Source organism: Malurus melanocephalus, unplaced genomic scaffold (genome assembly GCF_030028575.1).
Source record: "Malurus melanocephalus ecotype Western Australia unplaced genomic scaffold, MMel_1.1 scaffold_121, whole genome shotgun sequence".
In the NCBI taxonomy this organism is placed as follows: domain Eukaryota; kingdom Metazoa; phylum Chordata; class Aves; order Passeriformes; family Maluridae; genus Malurus; species Malurus melanocephalus.
Window position 1 is genome coordinate 48593 of NW_026623353.1, and position 19814 is coordinate 68406.

Below are 19814 nucleotides of genomic sequence, written 5' to 3' on the forward strand. Positions count from 1 at the left end.
GTTTGATTTGGGTTATTTTTTGTGCTTCTGTAAATTCACTGAATAGCATTAATATACTTCCTTATAATCTTGGGCTTTTTTTCCTTGCTAGAAGTGTTCTCAAGAGAAAAGCTTGATTTCAACTGTACAGGTTCTGCCATGTGACTCTACTGGTACTACTCAGAGTTACTGGTTTTACTTCTTGTTTTGTTAAGGATTTTTAAGATTGCATAACTTTTTTTTTATGTTTCTTTTCTTTAAAAGAGGCTGTAGAAAAGACAAGAAAACCTCTGTTGCAATGTTGGTATTAAAATAGTGCAGGTTCAAGTTCAATGTACACTGGGGTGATCAGGTATAAGAAACATATTTGCTGTTATTTTTTGACCAGACAGCTTCTATAAGATTCTTCACACTAATTTATATGGTGTTGCCTGTAATATTCAKTAATCATCATAAGGCTTTTCTGGATCATTGCTGTAGTTGTCAGACTATTCCAGCAGTGACTGTCCCTAAAAGAAACTGCTGTTGTGTAGGCTCTGAAATTCTCAATTGGAGTGCAGTCATTAAATCAGTGTTTTTAGGAGAAGGGATATATGTTCTGTGTATGCAGACCTTAATTATTGCTGAAAGCTAACTTTAATTTTCCTTAATTTGAGTATTTGCCTGGTTTTCCTAGACCAAATGAAACTGAGGATATTGTATATAGTGCAGATGATGCAACAACTCTAGAGGCTGCTCARGTACAAATAGGACTCAGGTGAGTGACCAACAAAGGGAAAAATTCTGTTTATATACAAATGTGAATAGTAAACTTCCCTCATGTTGTCCTTTCTTTAACAGATATGACCATGGCAATTCGAGTTTTGTGGTGATCATAGTACGGCTTAGAAATCTTCCAGCATTTTGTGTCCCCCTTGGCTCTAAGGTGTAAGTCAAACAATCACTAAGATGTAGTATTGAAATACAAGAGTGCAATAATAAATAGTGAGAAGTCTATAAAGGAATCCGCTGATTTAAGAGCACTAAAATATGTACAAAACTTTTCAAACTTTTGTAATATTTAGGTTTAGCATATTCCAGCAATGCAAGAAAAAGAAGTTATCAGGAAATTTGCACATTCCACTAAAGTGGAATAAAAAGTATTTTTAAATGGTGTTTTATCTAGTGCTTCTAAACATTCTATAGCTTTGTGAGTGCAAAACAGCAAAGCTGTAGTTACTAAAAACTTTTTTTTGGTACTTTGTCATCCTTTCAGCTCAGAATGTTGTCTTTTTACRTTTATGTGTCTTTCTGATTTAAACAGGTATTTAAAGCAGTATTTGTCTTTTAAGTGAGCTCTTAAAGGAAAGGGGTAATTTAATATATTGCAAGTAGACAAGCACAGTCATACTGAGATACATCATCCCTGACGAGGAGCTTGGAGCTCTCTTAAGAATTAGTTCTTGAGTCAGATTTGGACCAACATGCAAAGTCTAAAAGTAAAATACAGTGCAAATCATATGTAGAAAATGAACAGAAAGGCCTGACTGGGTTACCACTGAGTTTCTGCTCCAAAATTCTCATCTGTATAAATAAGTACAGCTTGCCTTGGGAACACTTGTACTCAAGTGAGCTTTTTGACAGATAGTAAGACTACCTTTAACTGCTGAAAAGCTTAGTAAGATTGGAGTAGGACATAACCAAATTTTCCAAGGATTCGTTTTCTTGCTGGTACCTTTCCCTTTGTACCCCATTGCCTTAAATTTGATTGGCAGATAAAGAGGAAGCCACTGGGTGTAGGAAGAATGCATTAATGATAGAGGCCGRGGTGCTTGCTGGATTCTTCTGTTTGTTTTTGTTAGTAACAAATGGTCTACTACTATCCTTCCTTCTCTGACCTCGGTCTTTCCTCTGCTGACCTTCCATGTCCACTAACATTTACAACAAGAACACAGAAAAAACTATAGAAGAATAAATTGACGCAGGTGAGATGAAAAATAAATAATTTAGAACATTAAAAAGATGTTCAGTAACATAAAGCTAGGTCAGAGCTGGCATCTTTTTAGGAATTAAGTGTGAAGTTGTATTTAGGAGTCAAAAAATCTAGACCCGATGCTGCTAAAAGAGATTTGATGAAACTAAAGCTACACAAAACAAAGARGAAAAAGGGGCATGGTAAAGGCAGGACCTTGCAAAGAGCTTTTTTTTTCTGTCACTTGAAATTGTGTGCATCTATGTATAATCTATACAGATACATAATAGAATAAAAATTGGATCTGGAAAATGATGCTGCATTATAGCTGCATTTCCTAGAACATCAGCTGGATAAATTAGTATTTTACCTTTACAAATGGAGGAATAGATTTGACATGAGGTCTTACTGATGCTGTAAAAGCTTTTCACTTGCAGCCTAGTAGAGCATAGTAGAAGAGTTACTGTATCAAGGTCACTTCTTCATCAATTGAGGAGTCACAGGTTTGTCACAGCAAAATCTGAGGTATTGATTGACTCTTCAGGTTTATTAATAAAAAGGGAAGTAACCACTCCTGTAAAACAAAGTRAGAGAACAATTTGTCTTTCGCTTTTTTGTTTACCCTTCATTCTGGCCTGATGCCAGTTGCAATTGGCACACAGTTATCAAAAGAAAGTTCCAGTGAACCACCTTTTAAGCATACTTTTGATACACTTTATCTTCTATTCCTACTTCTTTTATAAATGTTTTTAATTGATTAATCTATTAAAATGGCTGTTTTCAGTAGCCCAAGCAAATTGCTCACCTACAGTTACATGAATACAGCAGCAGCATTACTGGAATTAAAATATGCTACYCCTTCAGTCAGGATTGGCATGTCAGAATTCTGGATACTGCTATCCAGGCTATGCATGTGAACCAAACAACTTARATTTTGCTCTTTATCCCAAGAAGTTTGGCATAACGGGGAATAAAGACTATGCCCAAATTCAAGTAAAAAGTAAAATTTCTCACAGATCTAATTTCTTTTGATTTAACTAATGCAACATTAAGTTTTTAAATAAAATTAACAAACCTATGCATGAAGTCAGAAAATATAGTTGTGGTACTATAAATTTCAGGATAAAAAGTATTTTCTAGAATGATTTAATTTGGCCCAGTCTTTCTTCTTGCTTTAGCCAGCTTCRTCAGATTCTGTTCTCCAGTGAATGTCATTTATTTGTAAAGCCAGTACTAGAAACAGACTAATGGATAGCCACAGAAAAGATGTAAAACTATTCCTATGCTCATTCGTGTGTATGAGAAATGGTGCAATAGGTAAATAGCACATACAAATTCCATTAAAAATATCTTTACTCTGTCAAGCTGCTACTAAAGTGAGACCTGCAAGTTAGCTAATACCACATAATATCCATTCATACTTGTTATATAAAAAGAATGCAGCCTTGTAACAATTTCAAGTTACTATCTGTGCTTAAACTTAGCTTGCAAGATGCTTTCTTCCAAGTTACACTTAATATGTTACGAACTGATCTCAAGCAGCGATGGCCCTAGCTATTTTCTTCCTTGCTTTCCTTAGTTTTCTGCTTTCTTTGGAATTTTTGTTTGATTTGTTTCCTTAAAAGATTAAAAGATATCACTGCTTTTCAATGCTGCTCATATCCTTCTAAGAGTTTAATGTTTACATCCACCCCAATTTTTCTCATTTTTTAAATTAACATTAAGGTCATGTTTCATCCCATCTGTGACATGATCCTCACTGTTTACAGCACTAAACTAGAGGATAAATTTGGACAGAGTCAGAAACTGCTACCTCTCTTGCTACTACCTTACCAGGCACAAAAAWTCCTTTATGGGAAATGTTTCTGCAAGGGAGGAGTTTCTCACTCATCTTTGTCACCTCTTTTCCATTCCACTGATAAGCTGCTGTTCCTTTTTTATGCTATACAGTCCTTAAATTGATGGGGTGAGTTTCTATCATGCATCACCAACAAGTGCCAGTTCAAATAGAGGTAAAGATTTCCTTTTGTTTCCGACAGATATGTTAGAGTAGCAGTACTTCCATCCTCCACCGATATCAGCTGTCTGTTCCGTACTAAAGTTCATCCTGCCATGGAAACCATTTTATTCAATGAGATATTCAGGGTAGCCATTTCTCCAGTAACACTGCTACAGAAGACACTGAGAATAGATGTTTGTGCTGTCAGTAGAAGTCGTCGGGAAGAATGCTTGGTATGCATTTTTATTTCTGGTGCTTTTTTGGCATGCATTTGTTTATAGTGTTTCTCTTATTTTGATGGTCAAGTCTGCTAAAATTCCACAGCACTTGGAGGCAAAGTCTGAAGCATAACTTAGTTGTTGCTATAGTACTTAGAATACTGCCTTTCTCTGAAATTCCTGGTAGAGAATCTAATCCTGGAAGGTGTTTTGATAATTCTACTACTACCTTAACCCTTGAATTACAGATTGATATTCCGTCTTTTCTATTTTATATATAAACCCCCATAAACTCCAATGCAACATTATTTTGACACTAGGTCTTTAAGTAAAAGCTGAAGGAGAGCCACGGTTAAAAACAAAACAAAACAAAAAAAAAAAAAAAAAAAAAAAAAAAAAAAAAAAAAAAAAAAAAAAAAAAAAAAGAAAAAAACCAAAAAACTAACAAAAAAAAACAGAAAGCAAACTCACACTATCACAACTTGTCACAAAGAACAAGCTAAAATACGTTTTGGACGTTATTTTAGATTATATTATGGATACCTTTCTGGTCTTTATGATCTGTTAAAATAATAAAAAGGCATGACATTTATAGATCAGCCCATTGGAAGCTGTCACTTTAAATTTTGTTGTTAATTGTAGTCATCACCAAATCAGTGATGCTTCATTTACTTTCAAATTGCTTTTGCATGGCCTGGTACTACTCAAGTCTAGTTTTTCACCGTGAGAGGGATTTTAGCAGCACAGTGAGACTTTTTCAGTTACTACACACTGAGGAGATGCTGGAATCTGCTGGGGTTCGTCAGCTCCATCTACTGTGAAACAGCCTCTCACCTCTAAAATGTAGAATTTAGCTTAGTTCCTGGGAAATGGGTTGGCTTTTTCTAGTATGGAAGAGTTTTCCTCTGAGGAAAGGGAAGGGTGACAGAACACAAATGTAACATCATGCAGAATACAAAGGTGAAGAAAGGGCTCAACAATAAACAAAAAATCCCAATGAACACAAGTGTTATTCACAAGATTGAATGAAAGAGCTGGGAGCACCATCCCCAGCAGAAAGCCCTGGGCAACATGGCCAGAGTCTTGGCAAGAGCTGTGTATGCAGCCCAGTAGCTGTGGAGATAATACGCTTTGCCAAAGAACAGAGGATTTTAATCTCCAAGGCACAGCCGAAACATGAGTACTTCTGACATTTTCCCAGAGTACCAACTCAGTGGATATCAGCACTTGTCCAAATGAAAGGGTTTCTTAATCTCTTTTACTGGCTTTTTCATCTTCTCCTTCCCTGGTTAGAGCAAACAAGGTCATCCATTATTTGTCATGTGGATGATTTTTGTGATGGGACAAYTGACAAATCATGTGACGCTGCTGCACGAGTTAGTGCTGCACAGATTTTCATTACTGAATGCACTGGAGTAGGCACATGCAATACTGTGGTGGGGAAGGGAAGTGTGCATGTGGGAGAAATTCYGTAGACTGAAATAAGAGTTGGCAAAATGAGCAATATGAAGGACTTTTCCATGTACTTCTATTTGTTTATTTGAACTGGAAGTGGAGAGAAATGGAAAATTGTACCGTTAAAAAGGGAATTAAGGTTCATGTCAAATTTGTGCTGCCTATTTTGCATGGTAAGTACAGTAGAATTTAATTTAATCTGTTTTGCAGGGAACAAAATAAATTTAAATTATTTTCTTCCCTTTTCTTACTTTGTTCAGGCTGGGACTCAGATCAGTCTGGCAGATTTATCACTTTCTGATGAAACCTGCACTGTGTGGTACAACCTGTTGCCTTGCAAGCAGATTCCTGGCAAAAAACCCAAGGAACAAAGTGAGGAATACATATTTCTGTTAAGCAAGCAGTCACAATCATTGGACTCACTGGACTTGGTGAGCAATGTGTTGGCTATTACTGTGATTGCAAGAAGAAAGCCAGAGACTCCAACTGTGCCATTGGGTTGTCRTTATTTGAATGTGTGAACTGCCCTCCCCTGAAGCTCCAAGGTTTTGCACTTTTGTCTRGCATGACTTTGTGTGAGTGGGGCCTATATGGGGAATCAGATTTGCTAGCCAGTGGGCATAGGGCAGATGTTTTTTTTCTGGATACAAAATTGCACACACAATTTGAAACACTTCAGCTGTGTTTCTTTCTAGAAAGAATGTTACTGAGGAGCTTCCCTGAATGTGTAATTTATTTTCACATGCACACCTTAAACATTGCTATTTATTAACTACTTGAATCAGCATACTTAAAGCCATTGCATTGAAAATTATGTTTATGCAAAACATACTAACTCTCCTGGTTAAATAAGCTTTTCTGTTTTAATCTCTTCTTAAGAGAATTGCATAGAAAATGTAACTTTTGAAGAGCACCTTTTTTTTTGCTTAAGAACATGTATGAGGGAAGAAGAGAAAATACATTGAAGGATGACAGAAGCATATTTGATTGCATGATCATTTTAAAACTAGTTGATTTTCATTGAGATTTACTCTATCAAAATAGTCATTCAATGTGCTATACACTGACAATTCAAACCCCTTATTATCCTTGTGATCTGGGAGTCACTGTTTCTGCAAACATTAGGGAGCAGTAGGGTAACGCAGCCCTTCAAGAGTTGTCATTTTTTTACCTGTTATATATCATTCAATTCTGGTTTCATGTTTTTTTCTTTGGGAGCAGGATGCCGTATCAGCTCTGCTGGAGAGGACATCTGCTGAGCTGGAAGCAGTAGAACAAGAATTGGCTGAGGATGAGGAGAAGGAAAAGGAGCAAAGGGCCTCCGAGGAAGACTGGTAAAGCCATTTTTCCTCCCGCACTGTTCATGCCCAAATGATTCAGCTCATTCTTCCTTTTCTTAGACAATGAAAGGGCTGTACTTTCGGAGATCATAGACTTGTAGAATGGTATGGGTTGGAAGGTACCTTTAAAGATCATCCAGTCTAATACCCCTGCCATGGGCAGGGTCACCTTCCACTAGACCGGGTTGCTCAACACCCGATCCAACCTGGCCTTGAACATTTCCAAGGAAAGGACATCCACAACTTCTCTGGGTAACCAGTTCCAGTGCCTCACCACCACTGAAATTGGAGTAAAGCCTTGCTTTCTTGTGTGGTCAATTCATTCATGTTCTTTTAGGTTTACAGTGTCTTGGTTGCTCTGTGAACTCCTATTGCCAATGCTCCACCATTCCACATCCATCTTCCTGTGAAAGCACTTGGTTTGTGAAGCCACTGGAGGTGTAGCAAAATATCACATATCATAGTTGAATTAACTGTAATAAGCAACTAATAGGATTTGAAGAGAGCTGCTGTCTGGCAAAGTCAGTACGGGTGTACTTCCATTGATGGTCTTGTTTTTGAAGAAATTGTGAGCTTTYCCAAGAACAGATTTCTTACTAAATTGCTATTTGAGTTCTGTTATTGTATCGTTTCTTAGCTGCAGTGTAGAAATAACTACATGCTTTATTATGGGGGAAAGGAAGACTTGCTTTTTTGTTTTATGAACTTCCTATAATTAAAGTCCTTCAATGTTATCAACATTACAGCTACTGAATGTAGTGTAGTGTTGTCATAAGGTGACCTTGAAGGTGAGCTGTAGTAGTGCTTGCTGGATTTCGCTGGAGGCACCAAAGAAACGGGCCACATGAACTTAGTGGGAGCATTTTGATGATAGTTGTTCTCCCTGTCAGGAATATGCATACCTTATGCATGGGTGCAGGTCTGGGCTTTTTGGTATTGTTCTTTGGTGAGCTTTTTCAGTTTCAGAATAAGCCTGAGCTACTTCTGTTCATACAGGCTAGAGATGCTTGCAGAGGCCTCTGATGAAATCGCGGATGAAGAGGAAGATGACATTAAGCTGGCAGTAGAAGGCAACTGTACTGATGACACGAGGTTACTCATGGATGCACCAGAAATTAATGAAGACAAGAACAGAGAGAGAAGTGATGAGCCTCATGAAAGCCAGCAAGCTGCTGTAATACTAACACTGGTGAGTGTCTTAAAGTTCACATTCCTGCAGTATCTTACTGTGTCTAAAAATCTATTTCTGAGCAATACATTTAGAAGTCTGCTGCATCGATGCATTTAGAAATTTGTGTGGCCTTTTCTGTAGTGCTTGTCAGTATGTACATGTAACAAAATTTATGTGGTCACTCCTGAACTATGAAGAGGATGTTGGACAGACGTGCTAGGTAGAACTTCTAAGTCCATCACAATAAGCCAGAACTCTGTCTTCACTTTTTTTTGTTGCATACAGAGAATATTCAAAGCACAAGAGCAGTTCAGCAGCTTCAGCTTGTGCATATTTAAAATATGCACATCTTTCATAGTCTTCTTTTTTTTTCTTCTGATTCATCTGCTAAACAGGGGGAAACACAGGGCATGAGTCAAGATCTTTAAACCAATGCAGGGGTTTCTTTATTTTTCCCTTTATTTTAGGGTGTGAAATACAAAAACTGTCTTAGCAGAAAAAAGGACAGAAGATGAATGAACAGAAAATTCCAAAATATGTATTAAAACTGTGTATACTTTTGAACTATTAAGGGTACTGTTATACCCACACAATGCACAAAGCAAATTCTAATCCCGTGTTCTTGGTGACTGTTGTCTTTAAATTGTATTCCACTTTGTTGAAAGCACTTTTAATAAATGTTTAGTAAACATATCACTGATAGCGTAGGAGATTCTCAGAAATAAAATTTTTAGAACCTTTCTGCTTAATACAAACACTATTGCATTGAAGTTCTATAAAACAGCAGAGGTAAGGAGACAAAGAATGACATCTCGTTTTTTCAACTTTGTGACAATACAAAAGTTTAACATCTCAGTGGACTTGCTGGAAACTGTAATTAACTTCCAATTAATGTGGTAAGATGCCAAATGAGCTAAGACTGTGGTATTAAAAGGACTGACAGTCTGCTGGGTAGCAAATGAAAATAGATCAAAGCCCTAACTCGGCAAGGGGAGACGGCAAGGACAGCATGTGAAGGTTAGACACGCACACAAATGCTTTGCTAAGCCTGGGCTGCATGGACCCAAGCAATGAGTGAAAGGCAGCAGACTCCATTGCAGAGCCAGCCACAGTGTAGATCTTTGTGTGCCAGATCCTCTCGGGGCTGCAGTTGTGCTATTTAGGTCACTGTATTTATCACCTGCACTTTGAAAKCCATAATCCTCATTAAACCACCTGAGTTGAAGAAAAAGCCCCAGCGTACATCAGTAATGCTGGATGTTCCAGCTGCTGCAGAGCCTGGACTAGCCCAGCAGTCAGGATGATTGCAGCATGGAAGTAAGCACAACCTGTGCCACCCACAAGGATAGGGACATGTAGTAGGCAGCAGGGCTGTGCTGAGGGACAGCAGCCAGCAGGGTCTTTTCCTTGGGGTCACAAGGCTGGTGAAGCTCTGGAGATTGCCATAAAGCAGCCCTGCTGTAGAGGCGTGGGGATGTAKGGCAGTATGTCTAGAAGGATCTGGGCAATGTGACTTTGCCAGCTGCCCCCTTTCAGTGTGCACAGGCACCATCTCTGACATAGCAGAATCCTGCTCTTCTGCAGATACCAAGCCAAGTAACTAGAAATGTGCAGCAATCATAATGTCTGCAAATGGCAAACATTTTTTTGCGCTGTGTTTGCATCAAATCATCTGCCAGCCAGCAAAGGCCTTTCTGTAAAAGCTTTGCTTTACTGGCTACAAAGAGTACCTTCAAAGCCTCTCCACACAGTTAAGCCTYGAATTTTGTGTTTCTTTACTTAGAATAGCCTCTCTGTAAATGCAGGATGCTTTTTGTCKTTGGTCTTTTTCCATCAATTGCAAGGTGATAACAATGCTTGTAAAATCCAAAGGCACAAAAACTGTGTGGTGGCATGTATCTGGTTGTACTAAATCTCGTACATTAAATTCCTTTTCCTAGGTTGATAAAGAGACTAACACTGAGGAATTGGTTAATGAGAACACACCAGTCCGGCCCAAGGATAGAGGCAGCTGGAGCTCCAGACAGCGTCCCTTTGTCAGGAACAGCATGATAGTGCGCTCCCAAACCTTCTCTCCAGGCGAGCGGAACCAATACATCTGTAGGGTAAGAGGACAAACACTTGGAATGAAGAGCTATTAACTAAAGAGTCATTTAACTTCTTGGGAATGAAGCATTAATGACAGTGAGTCATGTACCAATTTTCCCTGCAAGAGGCAGAGCTTGTGCTTTCTCCAGAGTCTTTCCCTGTCTGAGCTGATGCATAGTAGAATTGACTTTCAGCAGAGTTGCACACTCTTGCAAAACACCTCTACTAGGGCAAAAATACATGCTATTGGAGAGAAGTAATGCAGATGCCTGTGCTGCCTGTCTACAAAAAGTGCATTTCCGTGCACGTCAGCAACTCCAGCATTCTCGGAACAAAATAATTTGTTACAACATGAAATAGAATTCATTGTAAAATGCCATTGCATTAGCATATTTTAATAATATAACCATTTAAGGGTAACAGTGTGGAAAGAGTTCAGTCATCARTTTTAAATCTCGCTTTGTATCTCAACTGGCTTTAAACCTAGGCAACCCAAATCCTGCTGTAATTGCATCTTTGAAAGATGTGCAAGCACTGCCTCGGGACTGGGTTTTAAACATGGCTTTGGCAGCTAGGTTCTCCTGTTTCTCTAGATCTATGGTAGCATGCAAAAAAAAAAATAAAAATTGTGAGTCTTGTTGCTACTAAACTTAACTATGAAAATCATGTGTTTAAAGATTTAAGCATGGGTTACAGCTCTATAGATTTTAATCACAGATACCCTAGAAAAGGCAGTTTTATTTTGATCTTTAGTTTCTACAGGTTACTCACACAAGTATGTCTTTTTTTAAAAAAATACTTATGCTTTAATTCCCCAGTTCTGTTAAAGACAGTTGCCTTAATCACTTGGGAACATTTACATTCATCACTTCTCTGTGATTCTAATTGGCCTAAAAAAAATAAATCTGTAGTCAATATCTACATACTTAAATAACTATTCCATATACCCTCCAGGATGAAACACAGCAGATTGTTTTCTAACAATCTTTACATCATTTGGATAGATTATTGGCTGAATTCAGAACCTAGCCTTCATCTTAACTCCTGTGCTGGAACTTAATTCCTAAATGGAAAGTATTGGAATAAAAATATCACCTTAGCTTGCTGCCTATGTAGGTCTTCAACAGGAATAAAACTAGTTGCTTTGGTAATTTAGTTAGTGTAAACTCCTGAGGTTTTTGTTTCTGGAAAAGAAATGAGCTTTTGTAGCTTTGAACACTGCTGCATACCTGGTGCCAAGAGCCAGAATCCACAAAAAACCTTTCCTTGAATCAACCATTCTGTTTCAATACCATTGTGTATGGTATTGCCGGGAAGCAAAGTACTCTGTGAAAAGAAAGTTTGCGCAGATGAATCTTTTGCAGTGTCAGAAACACCTGTTGCCCACTCTCAGGGGCTCCAGAATGAGCACTGCAGCTGCATCCAAGTTCACAGAGAAGGCTGAAGAGCTGGGATCTCCTCAGTCCCAGTTCCCAGCTTACACCACAGGCATATCCAGCCTTCCCTCCATTATGGTACTGTATGAGAGGAAAGCACCTCTTGGATACACTCCGGTGAGCTGCCAACTGCTCTCTAATCAGAAGAGATGGCCTGACATTAAGAGAGCACCTACTCTCATATGGTGTTGCAGAAAACACAGAGATCTTTGAAGCCTAATGGACAGAACCAAAGCCTTTTGTTGTTTTTGGAAATATCCCTTGAAAAGTGCCTAAAGAACATTAGTCATGATGGCTGGCTGTGTATCCAGGGATGAGCTCTCAGTAGTAGCTCATGGTGAAAAGACAGATTTGTCTCTCAAGAAGTGTACTTGTATTGCAAGAGGTTGTATTTCCCACCCCCAGCTCCCAGTCAGTCCTGTGTAAGCACACTTCAGAGCCCTGGCTTTGTTCACTGAAATGTTAGCAAAATTACTCCTTCTTTTGTGCTTTCCTGAAGAGGTGAAATACATATTCTGCAGAGAGATGTTTCTGCTTTCCTGGGAGGTTACCACCTGTTAGATGTTGATGCACCTAATGATCATTCTTCACTGATGTGTATGAAATAACGCTGAAGTTATGAAGAGACAACTGCAAAGCTGTGGCACATAATTTTAAGAAGCAGGAAGTGCTTCTGAAAGAAGCTAWAGGCACACCTATGCTGTTACAACGAATAACAATACAAAAATACTGCTTGTTGGACAGGTGCATGTCTACAGTAATTTACCTTCCCTGTAGTAGATTTGTTTAAAGCCTGCCCCAGGTTAAGGGAAATCTTTAGTTTGTATCCTGAGCCAGACAATGATTTGTACTTGATAGCCATAGTCACCTTCCTTGCATTCCTAAAGAGTCTGCTTACTATTCATTGAGTAAGATCAATGGTTGTCTTGGTGTAGGTTTAGAATTTTAGAGCAGATGCTTATTCTAGTTGCAAACTTGTTAACTTTATACTAAGAATATGACCTAGATATCTGTAAAAAGTGAGGTTCTCTGAATAGGTTACAGCAATGCAGGTGTATTTGTACACAAAGGTGCTTTATATCTGTTTGTAATGTACATTTTGACAGTTGAATCGCAGTGACAGCGACAGCTCCACATTGGCCAAAAAGTCTCTCTTTGTGAGAAACGCCACAGAACGACGGAGCCTGAGAGTTAAACGGGTATGTACTGTGTTACTTGGGTGTGGTTTAAAACAAGGTATGAGCAGAGAAGGAATACCAAATGACATAAAAGATATGCTTTCTTTCAAGTATCTCAGCAAAAGCAACACAAGTACCACAATTACATCCTGTAGTTTCATGTTGAAATCTCAACACAGTGTCTCAGTTCAATGTCATCCCCCCTCCAACAAGGCCTGTGTTTTTTCAGCTGTGCCTGAAGCCAGCAGCAAGGCACTGATGCTCAGCATAATGGTATTTGTTGTTGAACTTGAGCTTGTTGTTGAACTTGAGTTACTGTCAAAGTGACCTGAGTTGGAGAAGCTGACTATTACAAAGTGACACACATGGTGGCCTATGCTGCACGAAAGTCAACAACAGCAATATACATCTTGAGCAAACTTTGGTGAAGATTTCAAGGATTTAGATGTCCTTTTAAAGGGAATTTACTCTTCACCAAAAGTATTCAAATAGCAAAAGGATTGAMGGACACGAGAGTAAGATTATATTTCTCTTGCATGAAATGCCTTCCTATATAAATTTAGAGAGTTATATTTTTAACTGAATTGTAACTAGAAAAATAGTCCTTTGGAAGCTTTGGTACCAGGTAGTAGGATTGCATTTTGCATAAGAGAGAATAGTCTGGGATACCTAATAGTCCGAGATGGCTTCTCCTGACTTACTCATGCAAAAAATCACTGTGAAAGGACAGTAAATAATGTGAAATATGCTGAAGAAATGTATATTTACAGAATTTGTAACATTATGTGTTTGGTTTGGCCTTGAAAAAGCAAATATTTRCAAACATAAATAATGTAGTTGAAATCTGTGGGGAATTCTGTGTAGTGTTGTGTCTCCTGGCAGTGTCATCCAGGGATCAGGATGCTTTTTTTTTTTAATTTTAAATAAATTGGAGAATTTATTTTAGGTAGTGACGAAATAAAAAGTCCAGGATAGGTGAATTGCTTTACTTTGGGAAAAAGGATTGGTAAAATATTTGCCGAGCATATYGAGGCTTTTCTGACTGTCGTATGTCAAGCCCTACAGCAGCTTTTGTGGTGCTAATTGTTATTGTTCTGTCTCCCAAATGACTCAGCCTGTTTGCCAGCCAATCATGCGAAGAGCTGCGCAAGAATGCCCCATGCGCACTTCCCTGGACTTGGAGCTGGACCTGCAGGCATCACGCACAAGACAGAATCGTCTCAATGATGAGCTCCAGGCCTTGCGGGACCTTAAACAAAAGCTTGAGGAAATGAAAAGTAGAGGAGAAGCAGACCTTCCYCTGTGTGTGCTAGAGGATGAACGTTTCCAGAAACTGTTGAAACAAGCTGAAAAACAGGTATGAGCAGCATTCAGATGTGTGTGAATAAATATGCCCCTACCTTTGCTATAAATTTGTTAAAGAATTTGGTCAATCATGTTGAAAGATTTTTACAGAAGCTCACATTTGACTACCTACATCTCTGAATTATCTAGTGCAAACTGTTCCCTTATTGATCAATACTACAACATAAAATGTAGAATTTGAGGTAACATTTTCTTAGTGCCCTCTAAACACTTCAGCAAGTCACATTAGAATCTCTATTTTTTGGAATAATTGTTGTGGTTGGTTTAGTGAAATAGAGTTTATTTAAAAGCTAATTTAGAATTCTCACATCCCAGCCATGCTTTTACAGACTTGCATGTGCTTTGCAGTCAGCACTTGTAGAACTTGCAGCCAAAAGATGCTTGTAACAGGTTGTTATGATCTCTAACCACTAATCAGAGTAGTAGGGGCATGGGGAAAAGGCAGTAGCTTATTTCTTTATGCAGGACTACTTGTTTTAGTTTTGGCAAAGGAAAGCCAAATTCTGTTCTCTACGTGATGGTCTCCAGAACAGTACAAGTGTATATGCACTGCCAAAAGGCAGTGGGATGCCTCCATGTGAATAAAAGAAACATGATAGAAGAAAAAGATGCAACAGTGAGAAGTCGGAACATGGAAATTTCCAACAACATACATTAAAAAGTTAGATGTTGTGGGGTTTTTGGGAGGCTGTTCTGTTTTTTTTAATTGTTAGGGAGATCATTGACCGGAATAGGGCCCTAGAGAGGTTGTTGGAGGAGTTAAAAAAACCAACCAAGGAAAAAAAAAAAAGAACGAAACAAACCCACCCAATGTGCACAGTTGGAGATATTCCAAATCTAACTGGGCAAGACCTTGAGTACTCAGCTCTGGATCACCTACTGTGAGCAGGAGATTGAAGTAGATGCCTTCTGKAGCCCCCTTCCCATCCAAGTCAGTCAATGTGCATCAGTTTTCAGTGAGGGGAGGTTGTRAGTGATAGCCAGAAGGGATCTGTTCTCCTTAGATATTTATGGTTAGTAGAGTGTTTTGTTGCAGCAGGTTATTCAGAGTAGTAAAAATGGAAAGTTTGAACAAGGTGCAGAGGCCCTCCTCATATGTAAGCAATAGTTGTTGGTTTTGATGTTTTTTAAAAGCTAAATGTCATCCTAATATTTACATAAACAAAGCTGAGCTCTGAATTAGATGTTAGAAATTAGATACTCCACATGGACAAAAACTTAAACAAAAGCATCACAGGATCAGCAGATATCAAAAAGCAAATAAGACAGGAATTGCTAAGAAAATACTCAGAACAAAACAAATCATTGCTTTAGAATCTAAATGCTATTATGCCTGTAACATAAACATAGCTAATTTTTTATTTCCCTTTTTAAAGTGGATGATAGAACTACAGGGGGTCAACAAGGATGGTCGAGGGAGGAAACAACTTCCGTGTTAGAAATGGCTAAGTAGCTACAACTGAAGTCCATACAACCACGAATGAAGTGGAAGAGAGCAATTAATCATGGTGTTTTATTCTCCAAGAAATAGAGAATTGAACAGATGGCAGGTTAAATGCAAGCAAACACAGCACAACATTCAGAAACTGTAAAAATGTTTTCAACAAAACATTGAGTGCTGAAAATTTGCATAGGTTCAAAAAATTATGAATTTATTTATTTGCTAAACTCATTGAAGAAAAATTTATGTAATGATACCACATACTTCAAGAATTCCTTGATGATACCTTAGGAAACAAAACCTTTCCCCCGTATGTTCTCCCAGTTCTACATTTATGTCCTATTGGGTCTCCTGGTCCCTCTTTTGACATCTGCTGTTGGCTATAGGTAGTCTCTAAAATGACTRTAAAACGGTGGCAGGGTTTAGGGTGAACATCGATGAGTATTCTGAAAAATTCTTTTGCAAAATGGGGGAAGATAGTGCAGTGTTTAAACTCAGTGTAACTGTGTTGTTTTTTAGCATGTGAATTCATTATATTAATTTGATCTAAGTTTTAACCCATAAAAATAGTAGCTTACAGAAAAGTAGCATAGCTAAATTTATGTAGAAGTTCATAGTTTATATCTAATGCTGGATGCAGGATAGAAATTACAATTTCTGAGTGTTTAATTTAAAACTACTCCCATTCTAAAGCTATTCCCTCTAGAACAGAGTATGCCTCTGCAGCATTTCATATTACGAATCCTTTGGATTTGTGCTTTCAGCTGGCTCTTTCAAGGCAGGAGGTAGATTTGTCACATTTTGTATGGCTGGTATCAGTGATCAACACCATTACACACGCTGTGGTGAGGAATAAGGGTAATAATACACATTCCTTAAATACATGCAGGCAGTAGCACAACATTTAAGTGCTCCTTTCCAAGGTAAAAGTCAGAACAATGATCACAGTCACTCCACCTCTCTGAAGAGTGCTTACAAAGTTTCTAGAAATATTTCTACCCTTAAAATCATTGCAGCCTTCTCCCGTGGAGCAAAACAGCGCTGAGAGCACCGTACGGTACTGTCAGTGTTTTCTCTTGGGTTAGCAAAACACAGCATCCTAGAGAACTTTGTCATAGATTATTTCTTAGATCCTGCAGGCATTATAATGGCACAGACTAATGCAGCAGCTGGAAACGCCAGAGAAATTGAAAGAGTCTCAAGTGAAAAATGAAACCGCAGATGAGGGGGATGTTGAAAATCAGTGGCTGCTTGCTGGCATGCAGTTACTCTGCTTGAAGCCAAATCCACAGACCCCATACCTTCCCTCCCATTCCTACCATACTTTCCTAAGTGTAGCAAGTATGTAATGACCACTAATACCTGCAGATCAGAAAACAGAGGTAATTCTGTGCACCAGAAACATTTTCTCTTGTTCAGATTGGATGTTTGTAAGAAGTCATGCAGTATTTCAAAGCTTGAGTCTTAAATCATCATACAAGTAAGTTTTCAGATACCTAGTGTCCTCTGAAGTACTACTTCTGTTTATATCCTAAAAAGATTCCTGTAAATATCTTCTTTATTTCTTTTTAGTACATCTTCTATGTAGAGGTAATATGTAATTATGCCATTTATATCAATAAGTATATCCTCATCCCAATGATTTGGTGTTTAGCACAGTTAGTTTTTCTTTAGAGTCAGTTTCTTSTATACAGAAACCACAGAACAAGAAGACAGGAAATAGTCTTTCAGCTCTAATTTTGATAGTGTTTCTTCTTTGTCATCTTTTGCTAACTTAAGCTTAAACTAAGCCCAGATAGAGAAATTCCTGTTTGACACTTAGACTTGATAAGTGTTCATGAATGAGTGTTTTAAGGTTTCTTATAGAATATGAGATTATAGTGTTTGTTGCCAGGGTGGGGGTCTGTATCACCACAAAATGACAGATTTTTGGGACTTACTGAATGTGTGGCCATTGTATTAATGTACTTTTCTGCATTTTATATATAGCACTCAAGAAACATTATGTAAATATAACCTAGTCATGTACATACCTTCTCATATGCATATTCCTAGAGACATTGGGCTGAAAGCCAGGTTTCTCTTAGAGCATCCTRAAAATATAAATTGATTAAAAAAATGAAAAAGGGATACATGGTAATAGAGAGTATGAAAACAAAGAAGTAGCTATGCTCTTAACCTGAAATGCAGTAGYCACAAGAATCTCATGTATAATTAAGGACAGGATAAAATTATAAAATTTTGAAATACTGTATGTTCCGTGCTTTGATGATAAATATTAATTAGGGGAGCTGGTAAAACATATGACCAGTGATATATGTAAAATTAATTTAGACATTACCAATTGTAGATTGTAAATTTATGTTCACTAATTTATAAAGAAAACAATAGGTTCATTTTATTTTTGAACCATAACTATTTTGGAGTCAGGGACTGAAGAAGTTAACAGCAGTACAAGCTGACTGAATTTTGAGTGAGTTTTTGAAAGGGTGCTGCTCTTTCATGTAAAACACTTTCATATAGAAACCAGAGTGTGTTTCAACAGACAGAGGGTACCACTGTCCTGCTGGGAGCAGCTTCCTTATAACTACCCAGTATGAAACTGATAGTATGGACTAGCTCTTTTGAATTAGTTGGTTTTGTTGTTTTGGAGCCTACTGGGTTGAATTCAGAACTGAGATGTGAACTCCTAAGTCACAAACCAGCTTTTAATATTGCTGTTTCAGGCTTGCAAAGGTATTTTAATTTGAGGTAACAAACAGCATTTTCAGGTCTCTAAAGAATCAAAAATTAAACTCTCTACAACTTTGTAATTGTTTAAGAATGTGAACTGCTTCTATTGAATTTTGATGGCTGACAAAATTCAAAATACAATAAATAACATTTGTCCATCAGCCCCTGCAGTCTAGAAATGAAAGTACTGCCCACACCATGCACCCCACATATTATAGGGGTGACAATGCATTTGTTACAGAACTCACCTGTGTATGAACCAGGGTCATTTGTCTAAGAATTCCAGGTGACTGCTCACCTAAAAAGATCTGCTGTTCAAATTACTGGATATTCAGAAACCCTTGATAAAGTTTTTTAAAGCCAAAGCATGGCTATTAATAGCAGTCTTGCTRCTGAAATGGTGGGTGGCATAGCTACAGCTGTCCTGTTGATGCTTAGTAAAGACAGAAGCAATAGTACCAGCAATACTGAGGTACTGAGGAACTGAGGAAATTCAGTAACTTACTGCGGGGTTTGGAGCCACTCAACATTTTGTTACCACTGGTGTTCTGTTCACTTGCCTTGGCTTTTACACCTCTACAATGCAGATGAAAGCAGTGAGTCTTATGTGCAAAATAGGCGCCATGTCTATTAATAAAGGAACAGAAGTTCATGTTCCTTGCTAATATGGTCAACAAAACTTGAAAGCGTATTTTGAGAGCACAGCTTCCCTATTTTTCTGTCAGTCACTTTAAAGTAGGTATAGGCAATTCACCTAAGAGCTTTCATCAGGAAATAAAAATATTTTACATAGGAAGTGAATCAGTGGCTTCCAGTTCTAAAAAGATCCTTGGCTAGACAACAAGTGTTCATACAAATTTATATATTGTCTAACTAGAGCCTTAAGAAGTACCAGTATTTATAAAACTTAGTAGCCAGCCACCTATTTATTTTTTTTTTTTTAGGAAAAGCCCTGTTACCTTATTTCATGGCCATGGCTTTGGCTTGTGATGCCAGTCTTTTTTCTTGCTGACCTTTTATATAGAGATTATCATAGATTAATTTAGGTTAGAAAAGACCCTTAATATAATTGAGTCCAACAGTAAACCTGACACTACCAAGTGTTTTGCTTGACACAGAAAAATCTCTCACATCTTTGAAACAAGTAGTTGTTCATTATCAGCAAAATACAATTGCTTTTCTTGATACAGGCTGAGCAGTCAAAAGAAGAGCTTAAACAAGGTTTAAGTGCTGAGAAATTGATGAGGAAAGCTTCTAAGGATGTGTGCCGGCTACGGGAGCAGAGCCAGAAAGTGCCACTGCAGGTGCAGTCATTCAGGTATGGCTTGTTCTTCTTTCCATACTCTTTTTAATGTAGTGAAATAACATGAACTATTTCTAGATATAATGAGACATGCCCTGTAGTATTAGTCAAAAGTCCACAAGGTTTTGACTTGCCAGAAACATCACACATTTCTAAC

The 19814-nt window shown here is 38.0% G+C and overlaps 1 protein-coding gene across 1 annotated transcript in view; it reads left to right on the forward strand.

The window, feature by feature from the left end:
* Window positions 1-19814, forward strand: part of WWC2 (WW and C2 domain containing 2) — a 61417-nt gene that overhangs the window by 37095 nt on the left and 4508 nt on the right. The window contains exons 13-22 of the mRNA XM_057370172.1: window positions 656-736; window positions 820-906; window positions 3970-4162; window positions 5863-6033; window positions 6824-6936; window positions 7939-8131; window positions 10054-10218; window positions 12744-12836; window positions 13930-14172; window positions 19545-19672. Coding sequence (XP_057226155.1) covers window positions 656-736; window positions 820-906; window positions 3970-4162; window positions 5863-6033; window positions 6824-6936; window positions 7939-8131; window positions 10054-10218; window positions 12744-12836; window positions 13930-14172; window positions 19545-19672 — 1467 coding nt within the window. The remainder of the gene's footprint in view (window positions 1-655; window positions 737-819; window positions 907-3969; window positions 4163-5862; window positions 6034-6823; window positions 6937-7938; window positions 8132-10053; window positions 10219-12743; window positions 12837-13929; window positions 14173-19544; window positions 19673-19814) is intronic.